At 45.4% G+C, this 24,569-nt stretch overlaps 1 protein-coding gene across 1 annotated transcript; it reads right to left on the minus strand.

The window, feature by feature from the left end:
* Window positions 1–9,743: 9,743 nt before the first annotated feature.
* On the minus strand, window positions 9,744–23,297 carry LOC119450933 (FMRFamide receptor). Its single transcript, XM_037714398.2, has 2 exons — window positions 23,108–23,297; window positions 9,744–12,568 (listed from the first exon to the last, which is right to left on the minus strand). The coding sequence occupies exon 2, from the start codon at window positions 12,529–12,531 to the stop codon at window positions 10,987–10,989; it is 1,545 nt and encodes a 514-aa protein (XP_037570326.1). The 5' UTR covers window positions 12,532–12,568; window positions 23,108–23,297; the 3' UTR covers window positions 9,744–10,986.
* Between the last annotated feature and the right edge of the window lie 1,272 nt (window positions 23,298–24,569).

The following is a 24,569-nucleotide window of genomic DNA, read 5'->3' on the forward strand; positions in this document are numbered from 1 at the left end:
AGGACAGTTGACTTACTTGACGAAGACCGTTCGCTGATGTTTCTTCTCTTGGCCTTCCGGTGTACCACTCTCTCGAAGCCTTCATCATCTGAGGCGTCATCGCTTGAGCAGGAGTACAACACAGTGTCCTCACTGCCGGCTTGACTTGGAGGGCAGTTTCTCTTCCTCGGGCCGGTTCCTGACGTGGTAGTAACGTCCCGTCGGCGTTCTGTTGACTCCACTTCCATTGCCGTAGCAATGGGAGCGGCGTCTCCCATTAAACCACGGGTAATAACCAAAAATACTGCAGCGCGAAGGAACACTGATCTGTACAAGAATCACTTCGTCGTCGTCCGTGAACAATCATGCTTTATGTTAAGCGTACGTGGCTTTGATACGTGTTTGTCGCTTTTGTGGCTTTGCCAATATTTCAGTGTTGCTATGGTGGGTTGTAAGAAATGGGCCATTGGGATTGGTGCTGTCGGTAAAGCCAACCTTTTTTCAATATAGCGAGGAGTACGAACATCCTCATTGATTTCTCTATGTAGCAGATAAGAGGGAGACACTCAATTCCTTTATAATTAATGCTATAATGGAAGGGTGTTTTGTGTATCTAGATTCTTGTGCGTGCCAAACATCCATGCAAAGGAAAATTCTGTAATAGTGTTGCAGGAGGCTTTGATATTATTCCATCTACAAATCTAGGATCAGTGTTGACAAGTGAAAGAGAAAGAAGTTTAATGATGCGAAATGCAGAGAGGTCGGCCTGAGGTTAATTCCTCTAGCCAGCTACTCGGCGTTGGGGAAGGGGAAGAGGGAAAGAAAAAGGGACAAGGGACGTAAAATGACATTGGGTCATCCCCGACCCTACTGTGCAGTGTATGCGGTTTCTAGCAAGATTACTGAAGCTAAGCATTTCGTTGGATAGCTGACATCGGAAGGAGACAGACCATCTGGAGTGTAATATGACGAAATTTTAGCTTCTAGAGACTATTTAAAATGTGCTAGTGATTCCCCTAGCTCACAATAGATTAGGTGTTGAACTAAAATTTAGAGAGGTCAAGTCCGTTGTACTTTATATAGTATGTATATATTCACAGTCACCATGTTTGTTGCTTATTTGTTTCTTCACTTTTTTTCCCACAAAGTGAAGACTTGGTAACTTTATGGAATGCATTCTGTGTTGAAATAACCTACGTCGTGTTCAGATTTAACGTCCTCTGCACTTTAGACTAAGTATATGTACACTCACTATCATTTCTAAATACTGTAAAACAATTTAGGGCTTAATTAGCTAAATACGAGCCACTAGAAAATGCCATGCCTTAGTTGGCCAGTAGATGTTTAAACCATTTAAAAACGTTTTCAAGACATCCTCAAAACGTCCAGAAGAACGTTTTGTAGCAGTTTTCAAAACGTTCCCAAGATGCAGTGCAAGACGTCTTCTAGCCATATATCAGACTTCTACCAGACGTCTACGAGACGTCTTGTAAAACGTCTGATATCCCAAATTTGGCGGTGCATTACGGTCTTAGAGACGGCTACAATACGTTTTAAGACGTCTGACAAAATCTTGGTAAGATGACTTGAAGTTCTTAATATCTTGCCAGAACGTCTCAAAGACGTCTTGTAAACGTTTAAAATGGTTTCCAAGATGTCTTGCTTATCTTGTCAAGATGTCTTGAAGACGGCTTCTAGACCAATGTGTGTTCGGTGGGTTATATGCAATGATTTGCTGCGTCGCACCTGTGGCGGAAGGGGGAGAGGGGAGTAGAGCGCACACCTGCATAGGAGAGGAGAATGAGGGAGAGTTTCGCATGCGCAGTATAGGTGCGGCCGCCGCAGAACGGACACTGCCCTGAGCATAAGATGCTCTCGCATCTAAAATCCTTCAGTTAAAGTGAGTAATGTTCTTCTGAAAATACACTAAAACTAATGGCCTCAGTATTTTTATGTGAAATGTGTGATGAAGGCGAAAATCGCGCTGTGTGTTCATAAAACGCGCCAAGCATTCCATCGCACTTGCTTGCACGCGGGAAATACTTAAAATGTTATATTCCGTTTTCTCAGGCATGCTCCCGTGGCCTGAAGATTGAGCTGTTGTGCTAGGTGTCCTCTGTTTGAATCATGCTGTCGGACAATTACATTTATGTTTATTAATGAAAGACAACGTCTTTCTTAGCGACTTTACCACCACTTTTCCGTATCGGGTATGTTTCAAACCTCTTTCGTGGGCCAATCCCGGAGATGTGCAGCCTTCTCCGCCAGTAAAATCACATCACTTTAAGCTTTAGCCTTGATATTTTGAACTTTTATTTTTTAGTATTATATGCACCAAGCTAATGACCAACAGAATTAGGGCAACACTTCAATCAACCAAGAGAACAGGCTGGCTTCAGGAAGGGATGATCATCATCATCATCAGCCTATATTAATGTCCACTGCAGGACGAAGACCTCTCCTTGCGATCTCCAATTACCTCTGTCTTGCGCTAGATGATTCCAACTTGCGCCTGCAAATTTCTAACTTCATCACCCCACCTAGTTTTCTGCCGTCCTCGACTGCGCCTCCATTCTCTTGGTATCCATTCTGTAACTCTAATGATCCAGCGGTTATCCATCCTACATATTACGCACGAAGGGATATACTACGATGGATCACATCCATCTAATTGATCAGGTAATCGAGAAATCTGCGGTGTACAATAAACCTACCTCTTTATGTGGCTTTTATAGATAATGAAAAGTCATTTGATACAGTATCATATGAAGCCAACAAACATTAACACCAAGGACAACATAGGGGAAATTACTCGTGCTTTATTAATTTAATTAAAGAAGTCATAAATTAATGTAAATGAAAATGGATGAAAAAACAACTGTCCGCAGGTGGGGAACGAACCCACGACTTCGCATTACGCGTGCGATGCTCTCACCATTGAGCTACCGCGGAGCCCTTTTCCCATCCACTTTCTGGGGTACTTATGTTTTACAACTAGAACAATCCCTGGGAGTGTTAGCTAGCGCCACTACTCACAAACCTAGGTGTTGTCCTTGGTGTTAATGTTTGTTGGCTTCTTATGATATGATTATTAAAAATCGGCCCCTCGGTTCCCTTTCTTCTCATTTGATACAGTAGATATACCAGCAGTCATAGAGGCATTGCGTAATCATGGAGTACAGGAGGCATACGTGAATATCTTGGCAAATATCTACAAAGATTGATAAGTAGAAAGTTACCTATCAAGAAACGGGTCAGGCAAGGAGACACAATCTATCCAATGCTATTCACTTCATGCTTATAGTGCCGTGCTTAAATTGGTGCGTGTTTGTACGATCAGCCGCGAGAAACACGTGAATTTACTGGCGCCGATAGTAGTTTTGGAGCACTCGCACAAATAATAGCCGTATTCAGGTCATCAACTGGCACAGAATAAGATCACAGATCACTGCACTAGCTGACAGTCATTTTGACAGGACGGCCGATCTGTCTCGACGCCGCAGTAGAACTACTCCGTTACCGAAGCGTTCCAGAGAATTGCACGGGTCCGTAAAAAGCTTCCCTAGAAAATGCGGAGCATCGTTAACGAAAGAAAAGCTACGGAGGGAAGTGACGTTGATGGGAAAAAGTCGCAGTTTCACCCGAAAGGCGAAGGAAGCATCGATTGCGATAGCAAATTAGTAGACAGCTATACGAAATGAGGATAGTACTTTTATCAGCTGTATAAAGTTGTAAATATTCCCTAACTAACTAAATAAACAAGCACGGTGTCACGTGCGCACAGGTAAACATGAACACATTTCGCTCGATGACCGCGGGAGCTCGTGAATGCGCTGGAGTGAGAAAGCGCGCCAGCGGCCGGAGCAAATTGACCTTCGTGCTGGCTCTCGCTTCAACGACAACTGAACGTCGAAAGCGCAGCACATACGAAGCTACCGGCACTCGGCGAATGCACTTTGGACCATTGCACATTGCTTTGAAGATGAGGCTCCCGCGGCCGCACACTTCGGCCGCGTCGCAGATCGCTTTGATAAGTGGTTCTTGAGGGAAAGGGAAAGGTTGGCGCTATCTTCTGCAGCCCTTGAGGGAGCACGGCTCAGCGCCAACAGATCGCTTTCAAGATAGCTCCGGTGAGCAGCAGCCACGTAAGCAGAACACACCATCCCCCCCCCCTCTCCCGTCTCCGTCGCCTCCTCCCCGTACCTCGCGCATGAACGAAGACCGTGCGCGAGATTAGGCTGCGGTTGCAGGCTCACCCTCACACGCTTTGACTCGCGCACACAGCGCACGGCGCGCGGCGACGATTTTATCGCCGTTGGACTTTACGCGCAACATTACGGCGACGGCAAAAATGCGCTTGGAGTGTCCTTATAATAGCTATCGCAATAAAAGCTGACTAGGCGAGCGACTGGTCACAAGGCAGTCATGTTTGCTCACAAACTGCACTGGAGGAGCGATTCAAGGTAGCTGCGGGGCTACCTTGAGATTCACGAGTAAAAAGCTCGAGCTTTCCTTCACTCAAGGCGCGTTTCGAGTGGAGGGTCGAGTCGAGGTGCGTTTGTGAATACGGGAGCGAACCTCCTTGCAAAAATGAGTGGCGATTTTTTCGTAAGATGGCGGCAACAATACGTTATACTATAGCCTTTGGTTATTCAAAAAAGTTGTCGCAGTTTCACCTGAAAGGCGAAGCATCAATTGCGATAGCAAATTTGTAGAGAGCTATACGGAGTAAGTATAGTAGCTTTATCAGGTGTATACCCTTGGACATGCAGCAGCACCGGCAACACGCAGAACTGTTGTCGACGCCGTCGGCGTTTTGCCCGCGTTCGCACAAAATGCGTACGGCGTTGGTGACTGTTGCCGGAGCGTCTGACATAAATAGGCACTTGATGCCGCAGCTAAACGTCGCCTCCCTTCCCTCCCCCTCCCCTCCCCGCCACGGCCTTTCGCGCGTCGGAAGAAGGCGCGTTTGTTCTACATATATGGTGATTGTAAAGGAGGAAAGAGACTTCTGCAGCCCTTAAGGGAGCACGGCGCAGAACGCGCGTTTTTGTAGCGTTAGCTACACTGGCCTAGCCAAGCCCGTTTCGCGCGGCACATCAAGAGCCGTGCTGCGCATGCGCAAGGATCAGTGATATCACACGGCTTGCGCACCGGAGCCACCGGAGCCGGCACCTCTCGCGCACTCCGCCGCCGCCGCTCTGCGCATTCCAGAGGAGTGACGTCGTAGCCGTGGTAGACGCACTGGCGCCGGCGCGCGCTCGCTGTGCAGTTGCCGTCTGACACTGCGCTGGAGCCGCTGCGCTTCTGACTGGCGTTTGCCAGTGTGGTATAGCCATGGAGAAGGAGGGCGCAAATGCTGCTCAACAGCGCAGAAAAAAGGAGAAGCTTGACTCATCGGATCCCGAAGTAGTTGCCTGGCAATTAGCGGTTGAGCGTAGGAGGAATGAACAGAAGAAGGCTAAACGTGCTGCGGAGACAGTGGAGCAAAGGGACGAACGTCTAGCAAAGCGGCGTCGCCAGGAGGCTGAGCGACGTGCCCCACCACCCCTGCAGCAACAAGAAAACGCCGTCGATGACTTCAAGGCTCGCCGATCGACTGAATATACTGTGAGACTCAGCGAAAGCGCCAGTGCGACTCGGACCTTCAGCTGAACCTTTGCTAACGCTACGTATATCCTGGCATAGCCGAGCTAAGCCACTAGTTTTTTCTTCTCCGTGCGTTCACTCCCCGTGAAAGCGCGCGCCCCTCGCGCCCTTTCACTCGCACATACAGCGTTCGGCGCGCGGCGACGATTTCATCTCCACTGACGTCATACGGAACCTGACGGCGACGGCGACGACGACGGCGACGCCGACGGCAGAATTGTGCTTTGGAGTGTCCATATAATTGCTATCGCAATAAAAGTAGCGAAAGGCTTTAGAGAGATAGAGATAGTTTATTGTGAAAGGCTTTGATCTTTCCACCAAGCTACCGATTGGAAGGTAACTTCAGCGCATTGATTTAAGCCAGGAGCAGCCGGTACGCGAGACTCCCCTAGAGCGCTACGGTCTACGTAGCGAACAGGCGCGCACGTTTGCGCCCGAATGTGCCCTTTCATATGATATGGCTTTGAAATGAGGATAACTTCTTTCGCAGTTGCCGGATCTTTCTCCGTTTGCACACGGAAACGGAAAGCGAAAGGATCGAGCGGCTTAAAGTAGGCGTCTTACTCCTGGATTGGCAGCCTAATGTAACATGGCCCTCGCAGGGCTCACGCAAATAAATATTTTTATTTTGGCAGACACCTGGAGGCGCTGCTGGTAGTTCTCGCTGGTTTTAGAAGATCCAGGGGCTTTTATTATACCAGTAACAGATGGATCGCTATGCACCTGGCTTCATTTGGTTTGTAAATGTTTAATTAATACTCCAGGTTTATTTTTAAAAACAAGTAAACCACTCTGCCTAATGAGGTCAAACGTGCCTCCAGACATCCAAATATACACGTTTTAGTAGTCGAGAAATTAAAAGAGGGCCAAATCCACACCTGTGGTGTGTATCAGAGAGGAAACGGGGATAGCAGATATTCTAACTGACATTAAGAGAAAAAAAATGGACGCTTATCTGCTTGCTTCGATGCAAATGACGTCGAAAGACGATAGTGTTCTGCCACCCCTGATACGTAACACCCTCGCTTCCCGCCCTTCCGCCCCTCACGCTCTTCCCCTCCCCTCTCACTCCTTTCATGATGGATGCAATCGAGATTTTGCTGAGTTCAATTCAAATTTCCCACGTTCGCCCTGCTCTCGCGCCATCTGTTGGGACCTTTTATTACTGTTGGCTTGAAGACGGCTACAGAGCCGCGGCTTCACTCGGCTTGTTTTTAGCGCGTAGTGTCTCTTCGACACCATTTCTAACGCGTTAATTTTTTTTTTTCATTTGCACCCACCGTGGTTGCTTAGTGCCTATGGTGTTGGGCTGCTAAGATCGAGGTCACGGGATCGAATCCCGATCACGGCGGCCGCATTTAGATGGGGCGAGATGTAAAAACACCCGTGTACTTAGATTTAGGCGCACGTTAAAGAACCCCAGGTGGTCGAAATTTTCCGGAGGCCCTCATTACGGCGTGCCTCATAATCAGATCGTCGTTTTGGCACATAAAATTCATATTTTTTTTTATTTTTTCAATTGCAGCGTTTCATTTTGCATTTTTTTCTGTCTCCCTTTTTCTCTCTGTCTGGGTTTCTCTTTCTTTCTCTCTCTTTCTTTAAATGTCTCTCTCTCTCTCGCTCTGAAAGAGTGTAGGGCGTGTGTCGCCGCAGGTGGAGCAGATGCCGTGATATGTTTGTCGGTATATTTTGCTGTACTTGTGTAGGTTTTTGAATGTGTTTGGATAAGCCTGAGAGCTACTGCCTTTTCAGTGCTGAGCTTTTCGTGGGCGTGCGGGGGCAAACCTCAACACTTAAAGACGCCTAGCGCGTCATTTGAGCGATGGGAGGTACAGATGACCGGCGCTACCCTGGCGGGACAAGAAGCTCTCGTCCAGCAAGTACGTCGAGCAGCCATGGCCAGTGGGGTCCTGGAATGAGGACACCACCCACTCCTCCTCAAGATCAACGACCTAGATGATCGAAATAAATGTTTTCTCTTTCTCTCACCCATAGCAAGTTCTGTTACAATTGTTGGTACAACGGAATCATATGGTTCCCACAAATGCATGCTCTACATGCGTGGGTGTATAGCCTAGTGGTTATGACGCTCGCCTTCGTTACGCGGGTTCGAATCCAAGAAAGTTTATTTTGTTTATTTATTTCTCTCACTCTCGGTCTGTCTGTCTCTTTCTCTCTATGCACCTCCTCTCCTCATGCTTCGTTTTGGCCGGGCGGTTGAATCGAGTGACTGACAGACAGACAGACCGACAGCCACACAGTGTTTCGCGTTTAGGTAGCACAAGAAAGACTACCTTTAAAAATGGAACTTGGCAGGACATGTAATGCGTAGGGTGGATTACCGGTGGGCCATTAGAGTTACAGAATGAGTACCAAGACAAGGGAGGCCTAGTCGAGGACGGCAGAAAAGTAGGTGGGGTGATAAATTTAGGAAATTGCAGGTGGAACTCGGAATCAGTTAGCGCAAGATAAAGACCCCAGATTTTCTGCTCTTTTTTTTAAAGAAAGCAAAAAAAAAATATCTAGGGACTTTAGCGCAAGACAGGGAGAATTGGAGATCGCAGGGAGAGTCCGTCGTCCTGCAGTGGACATAAATATAGGCTGCTGATGATGGTGATGACGTTAGTTTTTAGTGAGGTTTCAGTTTCCAGCAAAATGCAGATTAACACACTTTGGACCTCCCAAGTAGTGCTTAAATTCCTTGAGTTGGATTCTTTCAAACACTACGACGCGCACATGCATATTGCAATGAATAACACTCTCTGTGCTTGTGCGTGTGCGACAACTTCGCTTGCGTATGCCTCCCTCGAAGATACGCAGACTAGAGTAGCGCTTTCGTGGAACAAGCCTTGCTTACCTGAATTTGGTTTTCCTCCGGCAGACATGATTCTAGTGAAGTCTTTATTACTCCGTTGTGCCAGCAGAAAAGGGGCAGGGGCTGAGTTCACTTCAAGTACAGCGTGCCAGACAACAGAAGCAACGCACATTGTTTCGCGCGCACGTGCTCATTCTCACCGTGCTTGGTCAATGGTAATGACCGATTTCCCTATCGGTGCTGGGGTTATATTCCAATGAAAGGACGTGCATAACAGACGCAGAAATGCACAGTGTAATCTTAATTTTATAATTCTACGTGTCTTACTGTTAATCAGATCATAATCATATTCAATCATAATCATATCACCACGATATGATTATGAGTCATGCTGTAGAGCGTGACTCTGGAATCATTTAAACCTCCAGTTGTTCTTTAACGTGCACCAAGTGCGCAGTACACGCGACTTTTCGCATTTCGCCTCAATCGAAATGCAGCCGCTGCGGCCAGGATTTTTATCGCGACTCAGGGCTTAGCAGCGCCACACCAAAACCACTACACCACCACGGCCGGTGAAATGCTGCCTTCCCTCACGCTTAGTTTTGAAGCCTTTTCAAGAAGTTAAGTGCATGGCACCTTAATAAGTGGTGAGAGCAGGAGAGCATCACCAATGTGAAATAGAATGCCGTACGGCGGCTGACAGCGTTCGCGTGGTCAAGTTCGTCGCAATGCGACCAGTCGCAAATGGTAGCAAATGGGTGCTTTCTTGAAATGCGCCAATTTTGGGCTAGTCACTTGGTGCTAGATTTTTCAGTCATGCGACCGCAGTCGCAAAACTCCTGAACGAATGGAATGGGGGAGAATAGGACGTCTGTGTACGCTGATACCTATTTTACGTGGCGATTCAATTGCAAGTAGATGGCAACTGGCCGGTCGCACTTGCCGGTGTGAGCATCGGTCACCTTCAGTCACTTTTTGGTCGCCAGTCGCAAGTGGTCGAGCAACATCCTCGAGGCAGTGGTGGGAATGAGCCTGTACAGATGCCTTCCTCGATACTAGAAAACAATCCGCTGAAGTGCTAACGGGGTATTTCTAGACGCATGGTCGTTTAATGCACTGAAGGGCCCCCATTTTTTGCATACTGAAATGCTTTCGATGGCTCGTTGCAGTTCGCTCTCCAATTTCTTCATCTCCGGCAGCTGCGAGTGGGGTAGGTGGTCGGACGTTTATCAGCTAAATGAGGAAAGGCAGGGACGGCAAACAAAGGATGGGATATCAACAGCAGCACAAGTCATCCTTGTCTGAAAAAAAATTGCAACAAGTATTTATTTCGATTCTCAGAAGCACTCGTGACACTTAAATTACGACAACAGGATCTGCGGAAACCATAACAAACGTTGGGAAGCACGCTTAAGCTGGGTAGATACGAACTAGCCACTCGAAGGATGACTGGTAAAGGAACACGCAAATGTACGACCAGTGTCTGAGTTCATCAGTGTGCATTTGTGGTCAAAAATGTGAAGGCGAAATAACGTTTACACTGTTGGACCTAGCATGACGTGGGTGACAAAAACTACACCTACATAGAAGACACTCAAGAATGGTAACACACTACCCTGAAGGTATCACCCCCTCCGGCCCTCTGTTTCATATGACCCCAAAAAAGCACCGCGACCTGCATGCCAGGAACGCATGAGGCATTGAAACGCTACTAAGTGACGAGAAAGAAAAAAAAACATTGTGTAGGAGGCTTTGACGCTTCTTATGCACATGGTGCTTCATTTAAATCAGGTGTGCCTGAAGCTCGGCGTGTTGAATGCTACTAATTTGTCATCAACTCTTCGCCTTCCTTGCCTTCACAACACTGTTCGCCGTGAATCTAGCCTAGTGTTGTTAGAAATGAATAAAACACATAGTTGATAATTTAAATGCTTACGAGGGGCACTCCCGTTCACAGAAATTGTGTCGAATATTCACTATGCATTGCTCAGAGCCGACGCTTTTCGTTTTTGCTTTAACCCATAGCTCATCATTGTCACTTGATATTTATTATTGATATGTAGGTGACCAGTGAAGGTAAAACATGCGTACTGCGCATTCGCATACTGCTTTCCTAATTCAATGACTGTGGACGCGTACAAGAGAACAATCTCATTAAAGTGCTACTGCTGCCTGACGCTGTCACTAAGGAGTTTCCTGCAGTTGAATGCCATGCTCAGAGTATTTCTCTGAGCATGGCCACCAACACGAGGATGAAAGGGGCCGCCCTGTGCAGCATCACCCTTCACTCGGCTGAGCGTTTAACTTATGCAGCGATGCCATGGCACAAAAAAACTGGAAGTGTTTTTTTAGCGTGTTCCAGCACCGGCCTAATAAGAAGATTTCCGCTGAATAGGCGCACAACACCACTGAAAAGTTCACGACAACCGTAGGCCTCGGAAAGGGCAAAATGTTTTTTGCCAGTATTACTCAGCACCAGCCAGTAAACGTTCGCACGCGCAGCGCCAGTTCCACACAGCAGTGGGCTCTTCGAAAGACGGCGCCTATGCCTTCGGTCCTACACACCTATTCTCCGTCACACCCTGAGAAGTGATGACTACCACGCAGTCCTTGGCCTTTTCACGATTGTCCGCATTGGCTCGGCCACTGTTCCTGCTAGTAGAGCGCCGAAGCCTTGACCAGAAGGATCCAGTGTAGCCTGTCGGTCGGCCAGCGCAGGTAGACGCGTCACTGGCTCTGCGCCCGCCGGTGGACTCTTCGGGCACGTTGAGCAAGCAAGCGCGTGCCGGTGCACTCTTCTTTCCATTGGCGTCAAGAGGTCCCGACGAATTGGAGCGTGCCGAGCGCACGGAGCTCAAACGACGGCTGGTCGCAGTGGTATGGTCGTCCGATTGGTTTAGGCCGGTTCCTGTGTACTGGTAAACAGACTGTAGCCTCACGAACCGACCCTCAGCGCAAGGGCAGAAAATCTGCAGGAAGGTGCGCCGGTACTTCTGGCTCAGGAGGCAGTAAAGTATGAAGTTACCGGCCGCGTTGAGCGACATGAGGAAGTTAAAAATGTTTCCCAGGATAAAGACGAGCTTCTCCTGCTCGCTACCTTCCTCCGGGCTTCTGATGGACGTGTAGAGCAGCGTGACGGCTGTAGGAAGCTGGCAGAGAAAGAAGAGGATGACCACGGCAATGAGCATGACAGTGATCTTGTTCTCCTGGTTGTCGCGGCTGGAGTCGGTCCTCTGTACCATTTTGGAACGCTGCCTGCGCGAAATGTGCACGGAACGCACGAGAAACGCGTTGAACACAGCCAGGAGACAGAAGGGCACCAGAGTGAAGAGCACCACTGTCAGCCAGTAGTATATCTTCTTGTAGAGTTCATTGCGCCCAAACTCTGAATAGCTTAGGCTCACTCTGGTCATGTTGGTGGCTGAGTCATTCTCTTCGACCACAGCGTATTCGAACGGTGTCGGTAGAGTCAGCGCAAAGCAAAATACGACGACACCTATGACGGCCTTTCTAGCCCGAGACTCGGTGCAGAGTACCTTTCCCTTAATCGGGTGACAGACGGCAATGTAGCGCTCCACAGTGAAGGTCGCCGTAAGCCAGACGGACGTGTTGCTGCACGTGTCCGTCAATAGAATGAGGAAGGGAAAGGATCGGAAATAGATGAACAGCCCTTTCTCCTGAATGAACTCGTAGTGCTTGAGCGAGAGTGCGAAACCGCCCAGTAGGTACAACATGTCGACGATGGCGAGTGCGGCCAAGTAGTTGTTGGTGGACGACCGCATCCGCCGCCTAGTCATGATAACGATCGTCACGGTGTTCCCAATGACACCGATGAGCGTTATGATGGGAACTAGTACACGCTGTATCCAGAAACGGCTGCTTTCTAAGAGCGCATCGTATGAGGATTCGTCGGCGATCGGTTCTGGTATGGATGAAGCATCGAACAGTTCAGTAGAATCGCATCCGGCGCATGCAAGGTCCGAGCTGCCGTTTCCGCCCACCGGGTAGAGGTAGACTTGGCCTGGCGTGCACATCCACGCAGGTGCCATGCCTGCTAAGGTGCAGTTACTCAGGTAGTCGATCTGCATCCTGCCTTGTCAGTCTTGCGCACGGCACGTCATCATCCTGCGAGAGAGTACAAAGAAAGATTGATCACTTTTGCACTTGCCTTTGCTGCTGTATAATCACAGCACTACACCTATAATAAGCGTAAGTTAGCATTCATCTTTTTAACTAAATAGGTATCACTCACGACACACTGAGGCATCGTTTGTGAAACAGTCATATCCACGGACGCCGCACAAACACATGCGTGGACTTGATAGAAGAAGTACAAAGCCCTTGTGGCTGTCCTAGCGCAACAAGGCAATCAATGAGTACCAATAAGTTGAAACTGCTATGTAGTGAAAACCATAAGCAAATTGAAGCTGTTGCGCTACACCAAGCATGATTTCCACAAAGTTGAACTGATTTATCCAGTCTCCGCGAATTTTTCCGTATCCGTTCTCCAGTAACGTTCACGAGCATTGTGCAGAGGCAAGACTAAACAATGAAGAAAAAATGAGCGCTGCATCCATCCTTTAGGGATGATTATCGACTTAAGTGGTATGAACCATCGAATATTATTATTATTATCGTAATTATTGAATATACGTTTTATATACCAATTATTACTAAACGGCGGAACATGCCCATTAAACCTGGTTGGCATCAAAGAGCTTTTTTGAACAGTGGAATATATATATTGAAAGACGGATGACGACCAGGACAGGCAGCACTGGCAGACCCGTTTATTCCGCAGGCACGGCCGAGGCTCAAACACGAAGAAGAAGAACAGGGATGATGATGGCTATATACAAACGAGAACGATGAAGTACGTTAAAAGTGCTTACAATATATATATATATATATATATATATATATATATCTTTGCACGGTAACGTTTAAGTTTACCTAAAATTGCAAGTAACCTATAACATAAAGGTTACTCGGCAACTAAAATAACTTGATCTTTGAGTTTTTCTGAATTTCCGTCGCAACTAAAGGCTACATGTGTCAAAGCGTATATTTTAAAGGTTACTGGAATGCCGAATGCCTTGCAAGCTTTCGATTGTAACCTCTAATCTGTACGATATGTTGTGCGGCCGGGGGAATGAGGCAGGTTGGACTACATTAAGATTTTATTGGTACCAGTTGGGATCTTTGGTTTCGCAATATCAGAAAATGTTTAAATCTTGCACGAGCGTATGCTCAACTCAGACAGCAGCAATTCATTCGTCACCGATCTCAACTGCATAAGTGCCATTATCATCTAAAAGGAAGCCACAGAAACAGTTAACATACATCGGAGAATATTGTGGCAAACGATGTTGTGGAATGAATTATCACTATTGTCACGTAGTAGTGACGCTGAAGAAAACAGTCTTAAAACTGCGTATGACGAAATTGATTCTTTATTGGGCGCACCTGTGCCCACAAAAGCAAGCTACACTCAAAGCACAACGATATCGGCGAACACAGTCGGCGGTCGTCGAAATCTCATCAGCGGCGAAACGCGTCGGCTTTTATACGTGAGTCATCGAATGTTCCAGATTAATCCCTGGTGCCCGCGTGTCTTCTAGAAAGTTCTAGACAATTCGCGTCGCTCATACAATCAGGTTACATGAGCGTCGGTGACCACAGACGACGGATAGAAGCATCGATAACGTTCGAGAAGCTTCCGATGCAGGCGCGACCTGCGCCGAGCGATAACGTTTAACATTTGTTAGCCGGTGGAAAGCGGCCACCGGTGAAAGATAAACATGCATACGTGTCCCTATGGTTTAATGTGGTGGAAACTCCCCCGCTACCACTGCAGGCATTTTAGGCTGTGCTATAAAACAAACTTGTATACCTGCACAAAACTAAAAGCGGATGCATTATGGCGATTGAATATATATTTGTACCCAATATTTTTTTTATTATTTCCTTGTGTATCAATGCTCCCTTTAGTCGCGTTTGTTTTATATTTTCCTGAAACGCGACATCCACTAACCGCAGGCGCACACTGAAGTTCGCACGTGGGCGCACGCTAGGAGTACTGTAAAAGCTCGACGACCGACAGAATCAAAGCGTTGAGCAGGCCGAATAACTAATCTGCAGGGCGCGAAAGATGCTTTGTAAAAGCCTTACTGTACACAGCAACGGAATGTTTTGCGACCGCACTTTTTTTCCTGTTTTTATTTCTTTTTTGCATTTTTGAAGTATTAGAGGGAGTGGTTCCTAAATTGTAGCATATGTCGGGTTCATTAGAGAACACCAGACACGCACCAATTTTGCCCGCTCACTAACACGCGAGACAGACGCCGCTACATTCATATGACAGCGGGCGACAGCCGCTCCAGTAAGGTATCGTAGAGAGATGAACGTGCGCTTACGGTATGTGGCCACAATGGCGGCCAGCCAAATGAGCAGGGAGTAAACTTATAACTACAAACGAACAGCAACATCGTGAAACAATATATAAGCAGCTTGATATATATGGTATATATATAAGGAGTGGACGAGGCATACGTGAATATCTTGGCAAATATCTACAAGGATTCCACAGCTACCTTGGTTCTCCACAAGAAAAGTAGAAAGATACCTATCAAGAAAGGGGTCAGGCAAGGAGACACAATCTCTCCAATGCTATTCACTGCATGCTTAGAAGAAGTATTCAAGCTCTTAGAATGGGAAGGATTAGGAGTGAGGATCGATGGCGAATATCTCAGCAACCTTCGGTTTGCAGATGACATTGTCCTATTGAGCAACAATGGAGAGGAATTACAACAAATGATTGAGGACCTTCATCGAGAAAGTGCAAGAATTGGGTTGAAGATGAATATGCAGAAGACAAAGATAATGTTCAATAGCCTGGCAAGGGAACAAGAATTCAGGATCGCCAGTCAGCCTCTAGAATCTGTAAAGGAATATGTTTATCTAGGTCAATTACTCACAGGGGACCCTGATCATGAGAAAGAAATTTACAGAAGAATAAAATTAGGTTGGAGTGCATACGGCAGGCATGGCCAAATCCTGACTGGGAGCTTACCACTGTCGTTGAAAAGAAAAGTGTACAATCATTGCATTCTACCGGTGCTAACATACGGGGCAGAAACTTGGAGGTTAACAAAGAACCTCGAGAACAAGTTAAGGACCGCACAAAGAGCAATGGAACGAAAAATCTTAGGAGTAACGTTAAGAGACAGGAAGAGAGCGGTGTGGATCAGAAAACAAACGGGGGTAGACGATATTCTAGTTGACATTAAGCGGAAGAAATGGAGCTGGGCAGGCCATGTAATGCGTAGGATGGATAACCGGTGGACCATTAGGGTTACAGAATGGATACCAAGAGAAGGGAAGCGCAGTCGAGGACGGCAGAAAGTCAGGTGGGATGATGAGGTTAGGAAATTCGCAGGCGCAAGTTGGAATACGCTAGCGCAAGACAGGGGTAATTGGAGATCGCAGGGAGAGGCCTTCGTCCTGCATTGGACATAAATATAGGCTGATGATGATGATATATGCTCCTGTGACACTTTGACGGAACTGTAGTTTGATAATTATCTTTAGTTGCGCGAGATGCGTGGCGTAATCAAACGTGTTTCAGCTTCAGCCAAACATGAGACATGAACGTCGCCATATCTCCTCTGCGTTGTGCTGCTCCCGTGATGCATACCGGGAAGAGTATCGCCGGTGTTGTCGTTTCGAAACGGTTGTGTCGCGCTTTGTTTCATAGCTTTAAGCACGTTTTTACGCTCTCCGCTTTGGTGGCGTGCGCTTACCAAGCGTTTTGAGTGTCTGAGTCACTCGTGACGCGTGGTACAGTTACCAGAGACTCCTAAGGACGCGCGAGCGGCTGAAAAGAAGTCATGCCGCCGGGCGTGGAGCAGGGACATACTTGGCGTGCTGCGTCGCCGCTGCGACGAGACGCATTGCCGATGGCCAATACTAAAAGTCCTTCGCTTACTTGAGAGTGGTGAGCATCGGTTGTGTTGTGACTGCTGTAACGAATGCCGAAGACAGCAATAAATGTCACCTAGGTAAGCAATGCTTCCTGCTCAACTGTTTATTTACGGGTGTGTGTCTGTCGTATATTATTTCACCGTCAATTCATGCTCATGCTCGCACTATTCAGTTTTATTGAAGCGAACTACTTGCTTGCTTCATAAACACTGTTTTTTATATTATTTTTTTGTTTTTATATCACTATCAGTCATCCTGTTGGTTATTCTTAAAGCTGAAGTTTATGTTACACTTTTGTGCAGACGCACAACATTAGACCTCATGCACGGAACTAGTGTTTTGTGGTGATATTCAGTTTGCAATCACTTGATATTGCGTTTTGACTCTTAAACTGTGACATTTTGTACTTGTACTGGAGGGGAGTACGAACTGACTTGGGAATTCATTTTCGTTCAGTTTTTAATCTTGAATGTTTATGTTACCGACATTTTCTATACAGAAGAGCATATTCACCTTAGGCGTGTTTAATTATTTGTTCTGTGGTAGTTTTTCATCTATTTGTGGTTTATTTATGCCTCTTTCATTACATGTTAATAGTTGTTGTTCGCAGGGCGACACTAACAAGTAACTATGAGACCGTAAGATTACTTATGTGTTCTTGTAGGCTACACTACACAGCAAGGAGATCGGAGAATTAGCAACTGACATACCAACAGCAGACAGACCTGGTTGTGTTCTCAACAGGGATGAGATTGTCTTCCTCGGTATAGTCTAAAACTTACTTATATGTATTTGTGTTTAAACATATTGTACACGAACCTTCAATATTTGTCTTTTTTCCCCATTCCTCGCGACGCTGTAGAAATTTGTGCTGCCAGGCAGCGCTGTACTCAAAGGTTTTTTTCATTATTGATTGCTTCATGGCCGTGAAGAAAACAGAGCAAGGCAAAATGTATTTTAGCTTGTGAAAGGAAAACATTGCGTTACCTTGTTTTGTACATGCAAATAACGTATTCATGACATTTTCACTAAATGTTTTTGTTAGCTTCCCTTCTCGCGGCTGCTACTCATATAATTTCCAAAATGTTGGTGCTGCCGCCTCGTACCTCTATAAATTTTTTTCGATACAGAAAATCTTGCATGCAGAAATGCGTATTCATTCTGAAAACTACGCTTCCCACTTGTGAAAAATATAATTATTAGAAATCCCACTATGATGTGATAACGACATAATACTTTTTCCAAAAACTTTCAATATAGTCCATAGCAAGGAAATGTGTTGCGGGTTGAAGTTGTCTACAATGCATTCTCCAAAAAAAACATACTATGCATTTCATCGATTATGTTGTGTTTTGCACATTTAATCCTAAAATTACCAAGTATGCAGCTTATTTCAAAAGGTACAATTTTTTATGCATCGTGCTTTCTATACTAATTGCTGCAAGCTGCCTTGTGTAAATGACCTGCGCTGTAAAATAGCAAGGCGTCCAAGGTTTATTACACGTTGTGAACCAGACTGTCCTTGAATTTTAAGAATAAAGAATTTGTGACGAAACGTTGATATCTGCTGATCAAGTTTGATAGCCATCGTAACACAATTACAGCAATAATCATTAGTACGAATTGCGCCAATAAACTTTAATAATCACCATTAGTACGAGCGTTATTATTATTTGACTGATTGGCATGTAAATAAACAATCGTGGTTAACGGTAACGGCAGAGCTGGCCAATCAGCACTCGATATCCGGTTGCTGGAAGCATTCGGCCACAGAATAGTCTCAAAAACACATATTGCGAACATGCCATAAAATGCATTGCTGTTCCAGCTGAGATATTTACAGAATTTTGCTGCAGGGTGTGTAGAAATACCTTAAACAGCAACGCATTTAATTGAAGATTCCATTTCTCGAAACAGGTGCCACGCACAATTATGGCAAATTTGTATGCTTTCAGTACTGGCTGCCTTCAATATGGAATTACATGTCCCCCAAAGAAATTAAAAAAGCTAATTAGTAAACATTTGTCCCCAAATAATTGTATTGACTATCGCGCAAATGCTGTCTGTCGCCGCTATAAAGCTTTTGTAGCAATTAAATGTCATTTTGTCTTAAGTCCTGAATATTTATTAGTTTTCGACAATGAGTCTTGTCCAAGAAATTTGGGCATAACCCCTGCGGCCATTTAATGAACCTCTTTTTTGTAATGTTTCGTATAGGCTTACAGTCTTGTATGTCTTCACCGGCGCGTCCTTCTGCGCATGCACATGAATTTTGTACATTGCTTCTTAGGCCATCCATTGAAGTTGACTGCAGGGCACTAGCGTAAATCATTGAGCTGCGTTTTAAAAAAATTATTTTTTAGAAGATCAGCCGAAGTTCAACAACTTTCCGTTAGCTACGTCGAAAGGTCAATTTTTTTTGCGATATCATAAGCTTTTACGGCACTTAGTCGTAATTTACCTGCTGCGTTATAGCAGTGCTTGACCAAAGTGCTAATATAACGCAGCAGAGAAGTTACGACTAAGTGCCTTAAATGTCTATATTTTCAGAAGAGAGTACCCTCCTGACGTTGGTAACGAAAGTTGTAGAAATTCGGCCGATCATTTAAGTAGAATTTTTATAAAGTGCTGCTCAGTGAGTTACGCTAGTGCATTGCGGTGAAGTTTGGTGATTGGCCGAAGAATCAATGTCCTATATTCATGGACATGCGCAGAAGGACAGGCGTGTGAAGCCTTGCTAGACTGTGTGCCTATACGAAAGGTTACAATACAAAAACATCTACGTGTACCTATACCAAATGTTACTATATGGTAAAGTGTAGTATAGATACATGTAGTTTTTTTAATTTATAGGTGCATAAAATTGTAAGAATGTGGCCCTTTATTAAACGTTATTTGAGTAAAGGTTACAATTTTTTATCTAATTTATAGGTGCACAAATTTGTAAAAATATGCTCGTTTATTAAACTATATAACCTTTATTTATAAGTACACAAAATTTTGAGGATATGTTCCTTTATTAAACGTTACCGTGCTGAGAGTGTATACGCACTTGCAAATACAGTGTGACCCAAGTTGTTGTCAAATAGGTTCAATGATGACTGAGAAATATCCAGTGTCGCAAACCCCGTGAGCCAATCTGGCACATACATCCATAGTGGCACAAAGCCGGTGACGTATGTTGGCTTCAAAGAGGTTCATTGAAGAGCACCCGTGTTATATACCCAGTCACCTAAGTTTGTCCAGCGGTTGGTCTTGAAGCTGGTTCTCTCAACACAGCATCCCGATGCTCTGCACGTTTGACCATGGGCTACCCAGTGACTCAAGTTGGCGGCAAAAAGGTAGACATAGTACATACAAACATGCATACCGCAAACTGGGATAAGTTCCCAAAGAATGCTAATAGCATTAAAAAATAAAGGCTAGGAGAACACTGCGTGCGAGTAGGGTGTTCTGCCGTAATTGCGATCGAGGGAAATTAGAATAAACTATAAAAGAGAGAGTGAACACTTCGGAGAACAATAATACGCCGCATACTACATGAAATTGACTATTGAGATGTGTGGTCATTCGATTCACCTCCATCCCCTGCCGTCACATCAAACGCCGCAGCGGATAATAGAGTGCGCTGTTTTATTGCTCAGGCTCTGTGCAATGGTTGGCGCAAATCCAGGCTCACCCTGTTTATCGTGGGCCCATCCTCTTATCAATAAGTTTGTACTTTTTCTCTTTGGCAATATTAAAAAAATTAAGTGAAGCAGTGATTTTCCGCCACATTTCCATTTCGATGACTGTTTTGTATGCATTTTTTTTTGCTGTTCGTCAACCATACGTCACTAAGGTTGTTTATATCGTCAACACATATGGCGACAAGAAGCGTCAGGCAGTCTATGGGACGTTAGAGCCCTATGTAACAGCGCCAAGTAACTCTGCGAGAATGTTGTCGGCAAGTAACTTTCAAACATATAAGCAGCAAGAAAGTGGAGCGCTTACGCACGCGCGCAGGCACCCGAGCAGGCAAACACGCACGAGCACAAAGTCTCTTTCATAAGCACATGCAAACTGCGTACAAGAAACCACGTTTAGCTTAGTGGGTGTGTGTGCGCGTGTATTCAACGTAAACTGCAGTTTTGTGGCAAAAGAGCTCTATACATGCCTTCACGCAGAGTTAGGAGTAAAAAGAAGCATCTGAAATATATCCTCTGCATAGCCTAAATTATTCAATAAAAATCATTTACGTCTTCTCAAAACAATTGTGAAAAGGTGGCCATATAACCATGAGGTATTCCTTGTAATTTGCATTATGGTCGTGGAAATCACCAAATAGTCTGCTTCGACCAAATGGTTAAAAAAAATTGTCCATTCGCATTACATCATAAGGTCTGGCCCGGATTCTGTGTTTTAAGAGACGGAACCGAAGTCAGGTCCTGTGCCTAATATTTCGATAAAGGCGCTCACACCACCAACATCGCTCCGTTTGGATTCTTCCTGTCATTTATTCCCGCTTAGGGTTCAAGCAGCATGTGCGTACAACAGAGACAAAGCAGTGAATTCCGACTTGGCATAGGAAGCCCATGTACCAAGAAAAAAAACACTAAGCAAAAAAAAAAAAAACAAAAAAAAAAAAAACAAGGCGGCACCGTAATGCCGAACCAAATCACCAGCTACTTCCCTGTCTTCTTGTGCACAGCGGAGCCCTTTGTAGTCATAATTCTGGCCCTGATATGAAAAATGGACGTGCTCCATATGATTAAGAGTAACGTGGTAAAAAGAGGAAAGGGTGAAAAAGAATGCGAAAATAACTGATGAGGACATGGCCGTTTTTTCTAGAATTATTTTATGTCTGCTTGCATACTGCATGGCTGTGCTACACGGAAAATTGCCGGAATGCTCTTTAAGACTTGGTCTTCGTCATGTTCGTATTCAACAAAAATACACGAGTATGCTTAAGGGCATCATTGTGTTTCCTTTTGTTTAAGGAATCAATCAATTTCCTGCGATGTCTCACAAATCACAAGAATAAAAGGTTGATAAGTTGTGGAAAAAGAAAAAAAATATCTGCACACTATATTGACATTGCTTCTCGCGGTTTCTCATTGTTCGTCGAGATGTGCGTATTTTATTGTTTATTAATTTCTATGTTTTTTTTACATTTTACTGTTGTGGTTTCTAGGTCACATATTTTGCTACCATTGCACCCCGCTTCTCCTTTCGTGCGTGTCTGTTTCCCTTGCACAAAGAATGCACGGTAGTCAGAGCCTTGGCGAGGTGTAGGTCCGCTCCATCAACCCTGACCATTTATTTTTATACAGAAAACCAAAATAATTTATTAATAACAGAAGGCTGATTTTACCGGAGCTCTGCCTAAATACCCCTTAAATGCCCCAACAAGTGCCCAACTGCGAAGCATAGAACATTCCACTAAGTTGAATATCGCACTGTCCTATCAATATTATCCTGTTCGCGAAGGCTACCTTTTAGGCACCTACTTGTGTTGCCGCCGTACTTATCGCCACACGAAACAAGGTTCCCGTACACAACGTTCTCAACACATCCTACATGCTTCGTCTCACGCTTTCTCGCGCATTTCTGAGCCATTTTATCGCCATCCTCGCGTATTTTGTATAGAGCTGGTATCTTGAAGTATCTACTAGCATTACTCGGCACTTGTTGGGCACAGCAAGTTTTTTTTCTTTTTTTTTTCGTGCGTGCTGCACATGATGTTATAGCTCGTACGCATACATTGGACATGTTTGATTAAAGGCTCTTTGTTGTTTTCTGCCAAACCGATGCAAGACAAAACCCCAAAGGCAGAACAGCATCATTATTCAAGGAATTTTATCCCTTTCTTTGCGTCTCGCCTGTCGCGCATTTCCTGGTAACGAATTCATGCAAGCTCACCCAGCTCTCAACTGCATTAGTAAACAAATACTATTGTAAAGCAGGCCAGATGCGCCTTTGTGTGCCATTCCGCTGCCTTTCATCATAGCTACATTAAACTTTCATCCTTTCTTTCAAACTTTCTCCTTAATAAAACACGTCGTTGGGCTAGTTGGCGCAAGGTTCCTGCCAAGAATTGTGACGTAGCACTAAGAACAAGGGCGAAAGAAATTACACAGACAGGCGCACTTTTTTGCTTTACAGATTGGGGATATTCTTTCTTGTGTCTCTGCACAGGCGCTGGATCTACATAATATCTGTTTATTTGTTGTTGTTCTCTAAATAAATTAGTTCCAAGTAATAGCATACATTTACCCTACCTATCCCGCGTATTCTTACTGCTGTGGCACAATTCTGATAAAAAAAATTAAAACCTCGACCTGTAGGGGAGTTGCAACTTGAGCTGGTTGTTACGGAATATTCCAAAACAGCGCGAGCGACAATACAGGACACAGTGAATGTACACACCGTAGGACTGAGTTTCAACGACATCTTACAAATTTCTTACAACCGGCTCCAGCTGAGAAACTAGTCTCTGTCGCCGTTAACAGCGTCGTAAGAATGGCTGCGATTCATGGTTCTAATTAGGGCTGCATGCGTGTTGCGTTGCTGCATAGCCTGCGCTTTCGCGCTGTTTCTTTATCCTTGACCTCATTCATGCGTCTGTCTGCGGTGTTCGGCCACAGCGACAGAAAAGATAGGCAATATGCCTGCCATTACAACAAAAATGGCCCTACTCACCTAACACATCTTGGCGAATCCGCATGCCTGTGTGCTATAATTTTGGCTGCAGGTCAGGAAAAAACGTCGCGATGCACAAGCATACCCATTTCCTTACGCAAACATCGCTATAATGAAGCTTCTACTCCCGGAAGGCCTAAGCTTGCAGCGAAAAGTTTTACATATTCGAAGTGGCGTATCGGCGACTAAAGAAACGGCGGCCACCGAGCCAACTACGAGTGATAATAAAAGCACGAGGCATGCCGCCGATCACCTTTCTCACGATTATATCGATTTTATCGCGTGCTGTCACTGTTTAGCAAAGAAGTGACTATAGGAAACGCAGTCCGCTGATTGCTCACGCGGGTGACAAACGTTGGCCAGAGACTGGCAGTGTCAATGCCTGTACCTACTATTCGCCTAAATTACGACGTGAATGTATCAAGAACGACAATAGTGCGTTGTTGAGACAACCGGTGAAAAGCGACCGCTAATTTCGTTTTCGCATTACGCGCCTGCCATTCGCGGACGGTTGTTTAACAAAATATAAAGAACGAAGTTGTATGAATTAAAATGTGGAAATTGCGTTTGCTGTTGCATTGTTTTTATGTCTAATACAATATTAAACTACAACAAGTTTTAATTAGCGAAAGAAATGAAAGTGCTTTATCTTTCCCTCAACTGAGTGTGATAGTTGATTTCGTCTGAGACGGTGACGGCTGACCTGCTTTCAGCTCAGCTGGTTCAGCCGCTCTTTCGTGTTGTGGGTGTTTAGCAAGCCTCGGAAACTCCGCTGGTTTTTGGTCCACGAGAATTGCAGCGCCATCCATGAGGTGGCTGCGAAACCAAAATCGCTTTTCCTTAGTTTTTCTTGTCAACCTTCTCTCAACTTTGTCGTTTCTCTTTCGCTTTCAACTATCGGCGGCGCGGCTGGCGTGGACCGCACTCGTCATCGGCCGTGCTGATAACGGCCAAAACGGCAGCAACTGTCCTTGTTGTTATTTTTTTTTCTGGCATTATGCGGTCAGTTTTGCGGTTTTCGCTTTCCGCGCTAGCAGTGTGGTCCGTGTGGTACCCTACTGTTGCACGTTTGTCGGCTTTTCCCCGCAATGTCTCGCAGCTGTCGCTGTTCGTGTGTGGTTCATTAGTGTGCGAACACATCAAGACTAAGTGAGCCATGCGACGTGAAATTCTACCGCAACCCTAAAGACAACAGGTGAGCACTGTGCAGTTTACTTCCCGGTTTTTATTTGTGATAGTAATTGTGTGCAGTCGTACTATCCCGATGGAAAGAAACGTGAACAGCGGAGGGCGTGGCCGAAGCATAACTGAAGTTATAGTGCGCGCCGTCCTGTTATCACCATTTACAGGCGGGCACATCCGGTGTGATCGCGCAGTGCGATGGTGCGCCCCCTATCCTGCAATATTTTTGTTTCTGTTCTGCTTCTCTTTTATTTGAAAACGAGGGAAGGTGACGGCACAA

Source organism: Dermacentor silvarum, chromosome 4 (assembly GCF_013339745.2).
Source record: "Dermacentor silvarum isolate Dsil-2018 chromosome 4, BIME_Dsil_1.4, whole genome shotgun sequence".
In the NCBI taxonomy this organism is placed as follows: Eukaryota; Metazoa; Arthropoda; class Arachnida; order Ixodida; family Ixodidae; genus Dermacentor; species Dermacentor silvarum.

Excerpts from the sequence above, each read along its gene's own strand:
- LOC119450933 (XM_037714398.2), bottom strand. The coding sequence starts at position 12,531 with ATGCAGATCGACTACCTGAGTAACTGCACCTTAGCAGGCATGGCACCT.